The sequence below is a fragment of the Rhagoletis pomonella genome, unplaced genomic scaffold (genome assembly GCF_013731165.1).
Source record: "Rhagoletis pomonella isolate Grant_MI unplaced genomic scaffold, Rhpom_1.0 Rhpom_scaffold_00012, whole genome shotgun sequence".
Classification (NCBI taxonomy): Eukaryota; Metazoa; Arthropoda; class Insecta; order Diptera; family Tephritidae; genus Rhagoletis; species Rhagoletis pomonella.
In genome coordinates this window covers 23,153,223-23,171,180 of record NW_023458566.1, presented here as the reverse complement: position 1 = coordinate 23,171,180, position 17,958 = coordinate 23,153,223, and the positions used below count along the sequence as shown (strand labels likewise).

General features: G+C 36.0%; 1 protein-coding gene across 1 annotated transcript in view; it reads left to right on the top strand.

Moving 5' to 3' along the window:
• Window positions 1-1,485: 1,485 nt before the first annotated feature.
• LOC118748137 (palmitoyltransferase app) overlaps window positions 1,486-17,958 on the top strand; it is a 43,274-nt gene continuing 26,801 nt past the window's right edge. Inside the window, exons 1-8 of the mRNA XM_036482460.1 lie at window positions 1,486-2,339; window positions 14,018-14,178; window positions 14,254-14,438; window positions 14,558-14,669; window positions 14,758-14,912; window positions 14,995-15,116; window positions 15,198-15,390; window positions 16,519-16,597. Coding sequence (XP_036338353.1) covers window positions 2,149-2,339; window positions 14,018-14,178; window positions 14,254-14,438; window positions 14,558-14,669; window positions 14,758-14,912; window positions 14,995-15,116; window positions 15,198-15,390; window positions 16,519-16,597 — 1,198 coding nt within the window. The 5' untranslated portion in view covers window positions 1,486-2,148. The remainder of the gene's footprint in view (window positions 2,340-14,017; window positions 14,179-14,253; window positions 14,439-14,557; window positions 14,670-14,757; window positions 14,913-14,994; window positions 15,117-15,197; window positions 15,391-16,518; window positions 16,598-17,958) is intronic.

Below are 17,958 nucleotides of genomic sequence, written 5' to 3'. Positions count from 1 at the left end.
TAAAAGCTCCCTATTATAATTGCCATTCGTACTGTCATCAGGTATTTAACTTGAGAATATAATTCGCTGCATCTTTTAGGCGCATCAATATTACATAGCTACATCCCGAGCTAATAAAAGGAAGGTAAAAATAGAAAATGCCAAATTGAACTTGTGGCTCTCTCTTAAAAATTCTGTTAAATGAGTGTTGCTTATAATAACTTAATGCCACGTCGAAATCTGTTTCATTTTGATTCTCTAAGTTTTACGTTCCGTTAAATTAAGTTAAGTTGCCATAATCAGGCTTTTAGACTTGAGTTGACTTACCTTTTCTCTTTTTTTGATCCTCAGCATTTGTATTTGTATACGCAAAATTGTAACGTTTAATACGTTTGAGGTAAAATTGGATAACAATTTCAATTGAAATAAATATATTCAAGCGCACCAAATTGTGATTTTCTTTATTTTATTTTCTGTCTTTATTTGAAAGTTTGTTTTCTGATAGCCAAATGAATTGCATTTATACAAAATAATTGTTGTTGGCATATTTGGAGGATTTTCATTTAAAATAAGTAGAAAATGATATGGCAGCATGAGTCTCTCTCGGCTCGGCTAGTTTTCCAAGTTTCTAAGTGAAATTGTTTTTTGGGTAACTACCTACACGCGCTGCTCATTTGCCAGGTATACAATTTTCAAGTCGAGTCAAGTCTAAGGCTTGCATAACTGAGCTTTTAAAAGTTTTTCATCATTTGACATTGGATATAGTCGGTGTTCAAAAGAGAGAAATGTCAAAATCATATTTACCGCTTTTAGCACCTTTTTGGAAATTACCCATTATATAAGATTTGAATTTAAAACCTGAAAAGTCTGAATTTCCTAATTTGTCCTCTAAAAAGATTAAGGGAGCGACCTTTGTTAGCAACAAATTCGTAAACAGCCTTTTGTTTACTACTCTCCTTATTGAGTTCTCCCCTCCAATCGGTAAATAGTTCACTACTGACAGTATCAAGATGGCGCATGAAAATTGCCGTTTTCTCAGGAATCCCAAGATGTATTTTGTTATCACATATCTATGATATCTCCTCACTTAATTTATAAGTAAAACATTATCTCTATTATTGTTTTGCAAAAGCTCTGCTGATACGGTCGAAACAAATAAACTTTTAATGAACTTCGAAGGAACTTTTCTAATGCAGATTACGTTAAAATTTGAATAACGGCATTCATAACCGATTTTAATTTTCAAAGTTGCTGAAAATTCAGTCCAAAATAAATCGGCAAGTTTTTTTTCGGAACCCCCAAAACCCCAAAATAAATCATTGGAAGCTATTTCTGAAAATGAACTCATAAATATTTAGCATCATACGCCGTCGACTTTGTTTAAATATATTAAAAATAAAATAGCATATTGCGTGGTTGTTGTTTTGTGTTTATATTTGAATAGTTTTAGACAAAAGCCCATCGATTCTCACCAGACACTTATAATTCTCTGTATTTTTTCAGGTAAAATGCACCCTAAACATAAACATAAATGTCAATTACAATGGCCGACAAGAAACTTTCGAGACCAAAAAGAGATGTTTTGAAGCGATGCCTTTTAGTTTCAAAATAAAAGAAATTCAACGAAAGCTGCTTCCTTATAATGTTTTGCCGTCCAAATTGGCAATGGCGAAATAAGAAAATGAAAATCATGGCTAGAGCAAAATGGAAGCGAAAACAAACGCAATAAGATTGCAATACTTAAAATAGTTACAAAAAGTATACATATTAAATAAAAGCAAAAATTATTCAAATACTGATCGAAATATCAATAGAAAAAATATACGTATAAGAGTTTCGCGCCCGATGTGCTAAGAAAATTGCGTTACATTCTTAGCGTTGCATTTTGAAACATTGACAATAACGGCGAAGGCATTTTCTAAAAGCGAGGATCCACGCAAATAATTAATTCAGTTTGACAAATACCGAAAGCAAAGAAAGGAGGCCAGTAGAAAGAAACACCTTCCGCATCAGCGTATGAAAGAGATACAAGATAATTTTGATTTGTTCGTGCAAAAGGCCAAAATCGCATTGAAAATTCGAGTTTAACGAAGCAAAAGAAGTTTGCCTGAAGGATTGATTATCCGTCGAAAATCGGGGGGCAAGCAGACGCAGAACACGACAAAACCAATGAATTTACTGTGCTGCTGCTGCTGCGGTAACATGGCACCAAACACGAGGATAACTCGCAAATGGGAGCTGTTTGCTGGACGCAATAAGTTTTACTGCGATGGGTTGTTGATGTCCGCACCCCACACGGGAGTTTTTTACCTGACTTGCATTCTGATTACGGGCACTAGTGCACTTTTCTTCGCTTTTGAGTAAGTAAATTTTGAATTATTGTTCAGTGTTGCCATGTTGACGATTTGGTCGTTATTTGGAAGATTTTTAACTGTCTTGACGATTTGACAATTTCGACAGGCAAATAATGATTTTTTCATTGTGTGCAGTTTTTTTATTGCCAGTTGTTTTAGTCGCGATTTTTCGATTTTTTTTTTACTTTACCAGAAATTTTTTGGGCTTATAACACGAAAATCTTAAGCCCAAACTAAAAGATTTTTATATATGTATTCTAAAAGTAGATACTAGACTTCTCATTTCAGATCTTTCTTTTGAATTCTACGGTTTTTTGGGAAAGGGTGCCTTCACCATATACATATATACAATGACTAAACAAATATCAATAATAAGGAAAAGGAAATATGGACATCCACTTCTACTGTGTTACCATATGACTAAAAATGGGAAAATTATATTTTCGCTTAGGTTTTAAGGCAATTTTCTAATTTAAAAAGTTCGATAAAAAATCGCGTATCGTCGCCTGGGTAAAAGATTGTCGTAAGCGCAGTTTTGACGATTTTTCGTTCTAGATGCAGTTATATATTTTGAAATAAGATCTCTCGATTGGTGTTATCAGTTTTTAGATATCTCCTTTAGTTTCCGAGATATTGAGTAAAAAGTATCGTTACTTTAGTAGAAATTTTGATCACATTTTGTCGTATTTCATACAAAGTGGATGCCAAATTGTGGACAAATGACGCTTACGACAAAATTTTACTTAAGAAAATCCTTCATAAACTCAAAACTAATTAACCGTAAGCATTAAAAATTAAATCATTTAAGAGTATTGTGAACTAGTAACGTTTTCAGAGACTTTGGAGAAAATCTATCTTCGCGTTTTTGAGAAATTGCATTCCAAACTTCAAACGCGATTTCCCACAACCAGCCGAAATTAACATACGACAATCTTTTACCCAGGCAACAGTATGTATCCAAGTACCTCCAACACACAAGGGTTAACGAAATATTTTTAGCAGAAAATTGTATTGCCAGCGTAGTTCATTAGATATTGTGTATGTTATTTATCTAAATTCAATTAAAAATATTTTTGTTATAAGTAATGTGAATTTTAGTAAATCGTAAAGAGTTTGTTATACCTATTTTTTCGTATCGTATTTTGTGTGTTGACGATTTTTCAATACAAAGGACGATTTTCGAAAACCATTTTGACGATTTCTATGTTGTGTTAAATTGACCACTGTGTTAAATTGACCACTGGCATTTTAGTCAAGGTAATACTGAACCCTTCATTTCCCTGAAGGATAGATTTGAGCTCGCTGTCTGTTTCCTGTTCTGCAGCAATGATATCGTAGTCTCTAGATTCGCGCTGCACTGCATTGATGCGTGAAAGAAAATCAGGGACTACGTTTTCTTTACCCTTAACGTAACGTATGTATGTCGGTCGTAAACTGGTGGATGTAATCTAAGTAACGGAGATGTCGTGGGTCGGCCTTTTCGGGTTTCTGCTTGAAAGCGAACGTGATTGCCTTGTGGTCAGTGTAAATCGTGCAGCATCTACCTTGTAGTTGGTCGGCGAAGTTTTTCAACACTTTTGTGTATGGTGAAAAGCTCTCTTGAGTACGTACTCCAGTTACGTTCGGATGTTGTCAGCTTACGCGAAAAAAATCCGAGGGGTTGCGCCTCGTCGTTTTTTATCAGGCGCGCAATACGCCTCCGATGCAATTGTCTGATGCGTCGACCGAAAGCGTGACTGGCGGGACGACAGAGTCTAGTCCTCGGAACACGCAGTTGATGTGTCGTTGGAAGGTTTGGCGCGCGTTGCATAACCCAAAAGTCATGACTCAAAATTCGAATAGGCCGAACGGAGTCGTAATGGCCGTCTTTTCGATGTCATCGGGGTGCATCGGTATCTGGTGGTACACTCTTTCCAGGTCGATGGTTGAAAATATATTTCTGTTCGCAAATACTTGATGAAATGTCTGGATATTTGGGATGGGATACCTGTCCTTTTCGGTAATAGCGTTTAATGCCCTGTAGTCCCCGCACGGTCTCGAGGTGTTGTCCTTTTTTGGGGCCATGTGGAGTGGCGAGGCCCATTGACTTGGACGGCTGGCGATATATATATATAAATATACATACGTAATATGCACTCAAAATTCAAAAATATGCAATTAAAAATATTTTTCTGATATTTTATTGCCGGTACAAAAAATAAATAACACATGTGTTTTAACTAGAAAATAACACAAACAATTCACTTCAAAATACATTTAGGGGATTCACAAGACGTGTTAGCCGTCGTAAAATCTTAAGCTTACTATTTGTATGTAAAATAATGATTTAAACGGTTTTAGAGGATTTCTAGTCACACCGAAAAGTTTTTAAACTGATAAAAAATATACATACATATATGTACATAATTAGCGGTCCCTAAACCAATTTTAACCGTTGTTTAACATAAAAAAACGTAAGCTTGTGAATTCCCTAAATAAATATTTATGTGGAAAATTAGTTTATAATTGGCTTCACCCTGGGGACAAGCAATTCGAATGCCTGCCATTATGATTACACAACTCGTGCAACCTAGATCCATTTGGTGGTTGCAATGAATTTCAATACGTCGTACAAAGATAGGCAGATGCACTCTGAAAAATTCTGCAGAAATGGCTTGCCGAGCGTCTTTAGCCTCATCCTTGCAAGGGCCTCACACTCGCACAGCCAGGGTCATCGCAAGTGCGACAGAACCTGTTGAAGGGCAATCCAATTATAGCGGCATGTACGCCAACGGTATCTTCTTTGCTTCTAAGAGAGCTTTGATTTTGAGTAGGTCGCAGGACACCCTGGTAAACCTGTACGATCCTGTACGGTTCCACCTCTGCTTGGTCTTCGAGTGATAAATTTTGGGTAAGTTTAGCTTTTATCTCCCTGTGTGAGGTGCCGATGAGCACCGCGTTGGACAAATTTATTGCAGAGCCGCACCTTGCTAGTTCGTCCACTACCTCGTTTCCCTAAATGTGCCTATGTCCCGCGACCGAAGTAATTTCGTATTGATCAGAGATATATAGGCCAGCTCTGGGGGGCTGAAAAAAAAAATTCCATCTATAACGTAAATTTGTGACACACAATGGCTAGAGGCGTCGCCTGAGTGCATTCTTTCATATATTTATGTATGTGCCAGTTTTACCGTTATATATTTTTTATCTATTCGTTTATTCCATGGGGTATAAATGCTTTATTTAAATTTAAAAAATTAAATTACTATACCCTTTTAAAAATCTGAAAATTCACTGCGGGCAATTTTTTTATTCTCTTTTTGTCTTCGCATTTTCGTTTTTGCCTTTATAAGTTTTGAAAAAAGGTTCCGGTAATACCACCTTATATGAATTCGCCTTGAACTTTACTTTAAATATTCTTTAATTTAATGGTGTTTCAAAATTGAAATTAGATTTTAAATTTACTAGATTTGAGTCGAAAATTATATCTAATTTTATTTGAGAACTCTTACCATTCTGAAGAAAATTCCAAAAATTAAACCCGCTTCGTTGCCAACTTGAAACTTGCACTTTATTAAACCAAAATGTAATGCGCTACAAAATGGCATACTCAAAATCTTTCTTAAAAAAGAGTTAATTAAAAAGTTGTAAGTTTGTATGGAAATCGATTGAATTTTCCTGAGTTGTGCACAAAGTGTAGAAGTTTTATATTTATGATTTTTGTTATATTATGAACAATATTTTTATAAAACATAAGCAAAAAAAAATGTGCATAAAAAATTTCGCATTCATTGCGAAAAAGTCTTAACGATATCTTAAAAATACGAAATTTATTACATATGTAGTTTTTTAGAAAATACTTCTAAGCACAAAAAATTAAAATTGTCACAAAGGGCTTTTTTGTGAGAACCGCGTGCTCATCATGCATACACACTAAGGTTACCGATTTACTTTGAAAGAACGTAAGAACGGCCCACGTTTACGAAGAACAACACATTCCATCTATTTAAGGCCATCAACGTTGTATGAAATGCCTAGGCCGTGCATTCCTTGGAGACACTAAAACAAATTATTAGCTGTGTTTGTGTGGTGCAAACATATATTCCTGCACCAAATCGCATGCGAATCGCCATTGTTTTTATGCTTTTTCATATCCTTTGTGTCACTTTTTGCATGGATTACGCTGATGCAGGCCTTTGAATGGGTCCCTACCAATGATTACTGATTTGAAAAGGCAAACGTATGATGGCTAATATGTACATACATACATATTTATGCATGTGGTTCGTATGTATGTATGTATGTATGTGAGCATGCCATTATGTTCGTCCAGGCGCAATTTATGTTATGAATATTCTACACATGTACACGTTTTAAATATGTATGTATGTGTCTGCGTCAATTGTTCATTTACTGGGTAAACGCATTGTGGCTTTATATGTTTTTTTTTTATGGAAAAGTGTGACGAATATTTCTGTTTAGTAGTCCATTAAACAAGGCACTACAATATACATACATATAGGGCGTACATATGTTTACGTTAGTACATAGATTTATGAATATTAACACCATTTAAAATGGAATTTATGTTTCTGGCAAAACACTAAAATAAATGTATGTACATACTCGTATTTTGATGATACTTTGTTGTTTTTGTTCGATAAAAAGCCATACATAGTATATGTATGTATGTCGATAGTTATTTGCTGAGCTATGCACTACAATCTGGAACAACAACATCAGTACATCTATTGTGCCCACTTATTTCTTACAACACTTCGTTCCGTTAGGGTTGTTTAGTGACATGGAGTAAAAATTTTACGATGAACCTAGACAATTCTCCCATCTTTTCGAAGAGCAGGTGTACAGATGTTTCAGCTACATTCTCACAAAAGTGGAATGAATCGTTAGACCTAAGTCCGAGTTTGTATGTTTATGTTGGTCATTTCCCAATCAGCATTCACCTGTTTAAACTTCTGCTGGAATTCTTAATTTGTTTTTGGCCATTTTGTATTTGCCTAATAGCTTCGTTGCGTGGCGCAGCAACTCGTCACAAAGTGTTCTATCCTGACACAATTTTTTGATTAAACGAATAACTACTTACTTCTTACAAGTTTAATTAGTCGAATTTTATTATTTTTAACTTCCCCACCATCAAATTCAATTTTGTGATTTGCGTAAATTCCTGCCACCTGTTTTTGATCAGCTGTTCTCCTGTTGGTAACAGCTACCCCTCAAAATGAAATGTCACTGTGCTCACTCAGTTTCCCCCACTTTGCAAGTTTAGGAGTGTTCGCTATGCAACTGCCAGTAAGAATTAGCCAGTAAAAAAATTCAGAGAACAAGGTACCTTACTCTCCTAAAGAGAGAAACTTACTAAGTTTTGCGCGAACAGGAATTAGCAAACATTAGCAAGCTTCACTGCCAGTTGGCGTCCACGGTTGCATTTCGAGTATAATCAATTTTTTTAATTATTTCAGGTGGAAACCAAAACAGGACCTATACGTATATTTCTTCTTATTCCGACTTTCTTCAACACATGCTTCAATTTCATTGTGGAAGTCACTGTCGGATTTCCTATATCGAGTGCGTTCCGATTATGAATACAGCTTTTTCAGCCCAGCACCTTTCAAATGTTTGGAATTAATTAAATTAATTGAATAAACGAATATTTACATACCTCTTTCATTAGTAAATCGCAACAAGATTGTTCATTTTTAAATTTAACGAAGTCGTTGATTCAAATTAATGTTGACAAAAATGCAACCGTGTGCCACAATCCTGCTTGCAAATTCTTACTGGCAAAAATTTTTCCAGCACGAATTTGCAACTTCGCCTCCAAATGAAATGTCAAAATTGTGCTCTCTCCTCGCAAGTTTTACTGGGTTTTTGGCTAAACGAACACGATTTGGTAACAATTGGTACCAACTTGTACAAATTTTTTGCATAGCGAACACTCTTTTTTTGCGTAGGCAAACGCAAAGAGCTGATAGTTTTTGATAACATTCAATATTTAACAGGTACGCGAATGCGACTAATTTGTGATAATTTGCAATAATTATCAGCTTGTCGAACAGACTAGCCGATTCTGAACGGCGATTGTATTTTTATAAGAAGCTGTTTTTCCAGGCGGAGATGCACTCGGAGGTTTTCCATGGCCTGCCGAGGGGCGACAGCTGTTAAGAAAAAACCGTATTTCTATATTTTTTTTTGCGATGTTGCTTTGACTAGGGCTTGAACCCAGGCGCTTCGGAGTGGTAGCGCGCACTGCTAAACCGCCCTCCTTACCTTTTTATTTTTCGTCGTTAGACTAACTGTATTACTATAGTGCTCCGAGTTCTCTCGGCCATTTTAAATTGCTTTTGATTCATTTTAAGCACATCACTCAATTTATTCCATTTCATGTGGTTTCACCTAGGCCTTATGTGTTTTGTACCTACTCCTAACACAAATTGTATGATCCAGTGATGTCACAGAGAATAATGTTCTCGGGATACTTTCCACTGCAAGGTCACTTTTTCAGGCAATTTGTCTCAAAGGGCTCTATGCCCGACATTGCATATGGGTGTTTCCTGAAAAGTGTCAACCAAGACCAAAAAAACTGAATTTTGCCTGGACAAAGATGCCAATCGATAACTACATATTTTGTCTTTCATCCACCAAAATATTGGACTAATTGGTCCATTCCATTTCCAGATAAATGCGGCTTTCCAACTACACTTAATTTTTCTTTTTTTTTTTGGAGAAACCATACCTTCCAGAAATCCTTCATGATTGTAGCACACGATTAAAAGGAATTGGAAATCTATACAAAAATTTAGTACAGCTTATGTTCTGTAAGCCTTACAACAAAAACAACGTAAAAATATATTAGGAACGGTCCAAAGTTAAATTACAAATTGTGCTTTTTTTCAAGCGTTCGGACGCAAAATATACTTTACATGTAAAAAAAGAGTCGTAACGTTTACTTCATTTGTCAAAATTTTAATACAAAAGCTAGTTTTGGTTACTCTTGCCAGTCGCATAAAATTTTTTTCGGAAAGCTATAGGATTATCGACTTTCATCGCTTCAACTAACTTTTGTTCATATTGCTCTATGTAAGTACTGTTACTCACAAAATTGAGTATATGGTTTTTTTGTTAGTATTTGCAACTTTTCTTTTTGTTAATTTGGTATTAAAATATGGCTTATATTTTAGCAAACCCCATTTAAATCCTAGTATGAAACTGTGTACGAAAATTATGAAAAATCTGCAAAGTTTCAGCAAAATTGCAAACTTTTTAACAAGAATTTCAGTTTTAATATAATAATGTGCAAATTTCAAATGTCTAAAAATTCGCGATGATTTTTGGGAATTGTTTATACGTTTGAATTTGCACATTATTGTACTTAAACCGAATGGACTATGACCTGAGTTTTTTTTGAAAATCGTGTTAAAAAGTTGGCTTTGCATAATTTTCGTATACAGCTAAAAATATAAGCCATATTTCAATACAAAACAAAACAAAAAATTTAGCATTTAAAACATTGCGAATATCAACAAAAACGAACCGTATACTCAATTTTGTTATTAACAGTATATAGATATAGTATAGTACATATCGACGCCTCCAAACCATACTATGCTATGTCAGCTTAGACTTAGTCAGACTTAGCATAGTATGGTTTGGAGGCGTCGATATGTACGTCTGCTTGTACGAAGAAATGACTTCAACGAACGTTAATTAAGGCCTTCATATAGATGTAGATTTATTTGCAATAAAACCCCATATTTGCATTAAAAAATCGAGTGTGTTTAAATTCTTAAACAAAAAATTTTATCCATTGGAAAAAATCGGAACGTCCGAACAACTTCGAACAGTTTTTGGCAGCCACTAAACATCGATAGGAAGTTTAAGTTGAAGCAATGGTTATGGCTGCTTATTATTCTAACAACCATTCATACATAATTTTTTTGTACCGTTAACAGATTCGCAGAATTTAGCAAAAATCATCAGTCATCTTCGATACGAGTTCCATTTTGGGAACGTCCGAACGGGAACTTTTAATCGTTCTTCTTCTTCTTTCTCTTCTTCTTTATTGGCACTGTAACCGCCTAAGCGATTTTGACCGAGTCCAAAACAGCACGCCAGTCATTTCTCTTCTGTGCTAACTGACGCCAATTGGAAATGCCAAGTGAAGCCAAGTCCTTCTCTACCTAGTCTTTCCAACGCAGAGGAGGCCTTTCTCTTCCTCTATTACCATCATCGCGGCCCGCGTGGAATATTTTCAGAGCAGGAGCGTTTCTGTCCATGCGAACGACATGGCCAAGCCAGCGGAGCCGCTGAATTTTAATTCGCTGCACTATGTCTATATCGTTGTAAAGCTCATACAGCTCATCGTTAAATCGTCTGCGATATTCGCCATCACCAACGCGTAAAGGTCCGTAAATCTTTCGCAGAATCTTTCTCTCGAAAACTCCAAGAGCCGCCTCATCAGATGCTTTCATTGTCCATGCCTCCGCGCCATACACCAGCACAGGCATTAAGAGTGACTTATAGAGTGTGATCTTTGTACGACGAGAGAGGACTTTACTTCTCAATTGCCTACTCAGCCCAAAGTAGCACTTTTTGGCAAGAGTGAGTGATTCTCCGTTGGATTTCAAGGCTGATATTATTATTGGTGTTAATGCTGGTTCCCAAGTAAACGAAGTCGTCTGACTCTTTGTGTTTGTGTGATGACAGGAGATACTTCGTTTTGTCCTCGTTCACTACCAGGCCCATTCGCTTTGCTTCTTTATCCAATCCCGAGAAGGCAGAACAGACGTAGCCCTTCTTTTTACCGATAATATCGATGTCGTCGGCATACAGCAATTGTACGCTCTTGTAAAGTATTGTGCCTGAGCGGTTCAGTTCTGCGGCTCTTCTTATCTTCTCCAACATCAGATTAAAGAAATCACACGAAAGCGAGTCCCCTTGTCTGAAACCTCGCTTGGTATCAAACGGCTCGGAGAGGTCCTTCCCTATTCTGACGGAGCTGGTGGTATTGCGCAACGTCATTTTACACAGCCGTATTAGTTTCGCGGGGATACCAAATTCAGACATCGCGGCATAAAGGCAACTTCTCTGCGTGCTGTCGAAAACGGCTTTGAAATCGACAAATAGATGGTGTGTGTCGATCCTATTCTCGCTGGTCTTTTCCAAGATTTGGCGTATTGTGAATACCTGATCTATGGTGGATTTTCCAGGCCTAAACCCACACTGATAAGGTCCAATCAGCTCGTTGGCGGTGGGCTTCAGTCTTTCGCACAATACACTCGATAGGACCTTATAACCTATGCTTAGAAGGCTAATTCCGCGGTAGTTGGCGCGTATGGCGGGGTCGCCTTTCTTGTGGATTGGGCAGAGCACACTTAAATTCCAGTCGTCGGGTTTGCGTTTATCTGACCATATTCTGCATATGAGCTGATGCATGCACCTCATCAGCTCCTCGCCGCCGTACTTGAATAGCTCGGCTTGCAGGCCGTCAGCTCCAGCAGCTTTGTTGTTTTTCAGCCGCGTAATCGCTATTCGTAGCTCGTCATAGTCAGGCGGTGGGACAGCTACTCCATCATCATCATCGACTGGGGACTCGGGTTCGTCTTCTTCACTACTTTCAGCGCTGCTGCCATTCAGTAGGTTGTAAAAGTGTTCTCTCCACAATTTAAGTATATTCTGGACATCGATACTAGGTCGCCATTGTTGTTCTTACAGGAGTTCGCCCCGGTCTTGAAACCTTCCGTTAGTCGCCCAACCCTCTGGTAGAATTTTTGCGATTAATCGCTATTCGCTTACCATATAACATTTGTGGAAAATATTTTTATTGATTTCAGATAGGTATTGATGATGACTACTCATCATGATACAAAAAAGAAGGCAGTTTCAATAAACAACTTTTTACGGATAATAAAATTTTTTGAAGTTTCATAAATTTTGAGTATTCTCAACGGCCTTGCCACTTTGATAATATTAAAACAATAAATCGGAGTATTTTCTTTCCCACATTTATACCAATTTAATATTTCAAATGAAAAATCATTATTAGTTCTTGGTAATTTTTTTACTTACTTGGGTCGCACCTTTTTTTATTAAAAATATATAAAATGTGTAATGTTAAAGGAGACTTCAATGAAATTGTTCTTTTTATTTTGTAATAAAAATCACGAGAGCATTATTTTGTTATTTTTTAATTTTCTTATTTTGTATGCAATCTTGCAATTTAAAAATCTAATTCTAACGAATTCTCTTTCCAAATTGGGAAAAATTATTTTTGTTTTACTTTATAATTTTGGGAATATTTGTTCACATGAAATTCGTGAAAATTTACTTTTAAATTTCTTATCAGAATTTGCAAAAAAATTAGGCTTTGTGGTTAGCGTATCACCATTAACTTGAACAAATTGCGAATTTAAAATTTCAAATGTATGCAAAAAACTTGAGTTCGGCTTGCGCAGACCGTCTCTCCGATAAGCAATTAGCATAAGTATAATTTTGATCACTTTCTTCATCCGTTCTGAAACCTAGTCAACCCCCTTTTCGAGATTATGCATTAATTTTTAGGTTCATCATATTCGACGTGTTTGAGTGGACTAATGAAATCTTCTGCTTAAAAAACAAGTAATTTTTAGCAAAAAAAAAACCGACTTCAACTCTCATATAAAAAAAAAATATATATCTCATGATCCACTGATCGGATCTTAACCAGATTAGTATGGGACCACCTCTGAGACACTACCTTTCCGATGCAAAAAGAATTATTGGTTGGCGTGGTCCAAAGTTATGCGGTAACGTACATAAAAAAAAAAATAAAAATAAAAAATATTCCGACGAACTGATACCCTCCTCCTTTTTTGGAAGTCGGTTAAAAAGTGTCTCCAAACGGAACGTCCGCAACACAGGAAACACCCATATATGTATGTACTTAAGTCATTGCCGATAATGCAAACATACATATCGCTAGCTTAGAGTGAAAAGTTGCTAAGTACATTTTTAAAATTGTACAGGAGAGGAAAAAACTTCTTATTGCCATTTTCTTCAGGTATTTTGTGAAACTTTGAAGCAAGACTTCATACGAATTCGAATGATTCGTTGTTAATTAAAATATCTAATATATAAAAATCTTGTGTCACGCTATTGGTGAAATGGTGAAAATGTTGGACCAAGATGTTTCAATACAAAAAATTTATTTTGGGCGGGACGAAGTTCTCCGGATCTGCTAGTTATATTATATTATTGTATATTATTTTGGAATTATTGAATTTTTTGTGCCTCTTTGAGCCTAGGAAATTTGCATTTAATTGACTATAAACGGGAAGAAATGAAAAAAATACCTTATTCCTTTTGAAAACGATGCATTTTTAATTTATCGGCTTCCCTTAGCAAAATTTGAGTTTTCACAAAAAGTAGACTCAGCAACTTTTTACGCTAAGCTAGCGATATGTAGTATATATTGCTACCTTAAAATATTCTAGACTGACTCTTACTCGTTTTCTTTAGAAATTCTGCTTTATACAAGACTCGAAAAACTACATAAAATTCATAGAATTAGTTGTACTCCTTATTCGAAAACTGTGCTTTTAATTAGTATATTTTAATTACTCAGCTCAAAAATTTTATAAATGGCTTAGATAACGATCTATTGTAAAATAAGTTTTAATCTGTTTTTCTTTTTTTTTACTAATTTTCAGTTGTCCGTTCCTTGCCACACGTATAAATCCTATCATTCCTATTGTTGGTGCAGTGCTTTACTTCTTTACAATGAGTTCCTTGCTACGAACAACCTTTTCAGATCCTGGTGTTATACCCCGTGCCTCTCACGACGAGGCTGCCTACATAGAAAAGCAAATTGGTACAAATAATTGTTGAATACTTCTTTGAGTAAATACTAATCATTTACGTTCATATTTTTCATGTGTTATTACAGAAGTGCCAAATTCTCTGAATAGCCCCACATATCGGCCTCCGCCACGCACTAAAGAGGTCCTTGTTAAAGGACAAACTGTGAAGCTGAAGTATTGTTTTACTTGTAAAATTTTCAGACCTCCACGAGCCTCCCACTGTAGTTTGTGTGATAATTGTGTTGATCGGTTTGACCATCACTGTCCCTGGGTGAGTATTGTTGATCGAATTGCAAGGGGAGGCTAACATATATAAATACATATTTTATAGCGAATAGTAAATAAAATTATATGTATGTATAATCAAATATATATTTATTATATTCATAGGTTGGTAACTGTGTGGGGAAACGAAACTATCGGTTTTTTTACTTATTTCTAGTCTCATTAGCATTTTTAGCTGTATTTATATTTTCCTGCTCTGTGACACATTTAGTTTTATGTAAGTACATCTGTTACAATTAGACAACAAAAACAAAACAAAAAAATAAAAACAATGGGACAATTAATTCACATACTCTTTTGTACAGTGATGAAAGCAGAACAGGAAGTATTTGAAGTGATAAAAAAGGCGCCATTTACTGTGATTGTTGTGTTCATTTGTTTTTTCTCAATTTGGTCAGTTATTGGTTTGGCAGGATTCCATACCTATCTCACCACAAGCGATCAAACAACAAATGAAGATGTAAGCGAATATTAACAGAATATATGTATAAACATTCATACATTTATTGAGTGTTTAATTGTCTAAATTTTTTTACACGCAGCTCAAGGGATCGTTTTCATCCAAAGGGGGACAGCGCTCTATAAATCCGTATTCACGGGGGAATATTTGCCTCAATTGCTGCCATATACTTTGTGGTCCCATGACACCGTCTTTAATAGACCGGTTTGTTAATTTTTCGATAATCTGCATATATGTATAAATAATGTAATTTAATGCCACATTTTGTATTCGACTTTTACACAGCCGTGGGATAGCGACAGATGATTATATTCTGCAAATGCAACAACATACCAGTCCACGACATCCCTTGAGCGACGTGATGAGTGCTTCTCACGTTGGTACAAGTGGAATGATTACGTCACAACCTGTGATTTCTGGCGCTGGAGGTGGCATTAACATTGGTGGAAACGATATTAAACCCCGCTTGTACGATGAGGTGAGCAAGTGCTTTTACACAAAAATACTCTACTAAACAAATCGTGCATTAAAAAACAACTATTTAATGGATCGAAACTATTTAATAGAGAAAAACGGGAGGGACTCCTTTCGCAAGCGAATTATAAAGTTTGACTAATTTTTTAAATTCTGTATAAAGTTTGAAAGTGTGATTTATATAGGTTTTGTTAAAGCATGAACCATATTTTTTAAAGAAAAATATCAAAGAAATTTTAGCTTGAAAATCATAGTAAATATGTATTAAAAACGAAACACCATTCATCCCCTTTTGACCGCCACTGTAGATGTGTATGTGTGTATGTTATTAAATTTGTATACAATTTGGTACAGTTACAGTTAGAGAATCTTCATGAAGTTAATCCAATTTTCATTTTCAAGATATTAATGAAAGAATAATTTTCCCAACTTTTTTGAAAGTATTTCAAACGCGCTCCAGCTCCCGAATGACACCGAATTGAGAGAAAATATTTGAGGCGATGAGAGCAGAAGTGGCCTAACCCCCTTTTTTGGTTCTTTTACACTTTGTCACTTTTATTTTGAAATTTATAATATTTGAAACTATTTTAAATAGGTAAGTACAAATAAAGGTTTTGATTTAAGGCAGTGTCACACGATTAGGCATTTGCCTAGATTTTTTTTGTGCAAATTATGTGAATACACAAATATTTTTCTGTATCCCAATCACGAAAAGTAATTTGTTCAGATCGTGTGAGTACATAAAAAATTGTCGTCCCAATTTTTTCGTTTTTTAACAATAGCCCAATATAAAAAATGTGCAAATCTGTAGAAATGTACCAATCGTGTGACACTGCCTTTAGGCCATTTTTGCTCTCGCGGCCTCGTTTTAGTGTGAGCCTATATTTTTTATCATGGTGTGAGCTATAAAACTAATTAAAAATTGTATGATTCGCTTGGGAAAGCAAAAACCTTTCCGTGAGGCATATTACTACAAAAAAATGTATATACTTATGTATTCTAAACAAATTCATTTTATCTTTTATGACCCTGAAACGCTCATGGAACACCCAACTTATAATTACGAACAATTTAAACCATGAAAACTGGCCGGCGCCCTGCTGACTTCTTTGGGTAAATAAAAAATCTGCAGTCCAATACATCTTCGGCAACTTTAGGTGGTGGCAGTAACGGCATATATCGGCCGCGAAGTTATGATAACTTACAAAACGGTAAGTCACAACATCAACAATACAAAAAGTGTTCCTTGCAAACACTTCTACCACCCACTACTCATCAATTCAAAAGTCGATTACTAAAACCAAAACAAGAGCGACAAATTCTCCACGAAACGCATAGTGCATACGCGACGCCACAAATCATACATTCACCTGCCATATCGTCGTACCATTTAAACCTGAAGCGATCGCTTCATTTGCCACTGTCTCCCGCTTTTGATGCGGGTGGCTCACCTCTGCCACTTTTGCATCACCATCCCCCCACACATTTACACGCAATTCATGCTGCAGCATCACATGCACAATCCTTAGTAGTGGCAGCAGCCGCGGTAGCAAGTGATGCTATCACTTCTTCACCCATATCGACATTAACAACACCGATGGCCGCCGCCACCCTGCACTCTACTGCAAAACGTCCGTCGACTTTACAACTGCAGGTAACCGCGGCACATTCGGCCAGCACTACAACTCTGACGACTATACATACGGCAGCTCCGCAAGCACCAGCCCCATCCGATTTTAAGTACTATTCACCTCAGCGCAGTACCGATTCAAATCTTATGCGAAATTATCCATTCCACAAAATTCGTGGTATGCGTCGTCAATCGACGCAGTCGGTTGATTCACAAAAGGTGAACATAAGCGGTTATCAACCACTCCCGATGAGACCGCGATACAAACATCAAGAAGTGCTTTTCGAATTAAAATCACCAACGAATCGGTTAACAATTCGCGAGTGTGACTTCGGTGGTGGCGGTGAGCCCTGTGACGATGATCAATCCATAAAGGATAGTCAGATATTTCGTGTTAGTAAACGAAATCTATACATGAATCACCGATCACCGTGGAAAGAGCGCGATCGCTATTCCAATTTGTATGAGTACTCGTTTAATATTGATTTAAATTCTATAATCGAGGATGCCGCAGGAAGCGATTCGTCATAGTATGAGATGGGTATTGCCCAAGCTTTAATTAATACTATTACACTATTCAAGTTGCTGGGAATTAAAAGTGAAGAATGTAAAATGACAGTATTTTTCAAAACCTCAATTAAAAGAACAGTATATTTATTGTTGTATGAGTATAGAGTTTTAAAAGCAACGACTTTACTAAGTATTAAGAAATTTAGAATTCCAGTTCTTCAACACGTAAACTTAAAAAAAAATGAGGTTGTAAAAGTAATTGCATACAATGAAATTTATGATAAATGTAAATTCCTTTAAAATAGGATAATACGAAATATCAAAGGTAGTGCATATTTAGGTGCATATATATGTATATATATATATATATATATATATATGTGTGTGTGTTTGTGTATGTATGTATGCACAAATGTGTACGTACTGCGAATT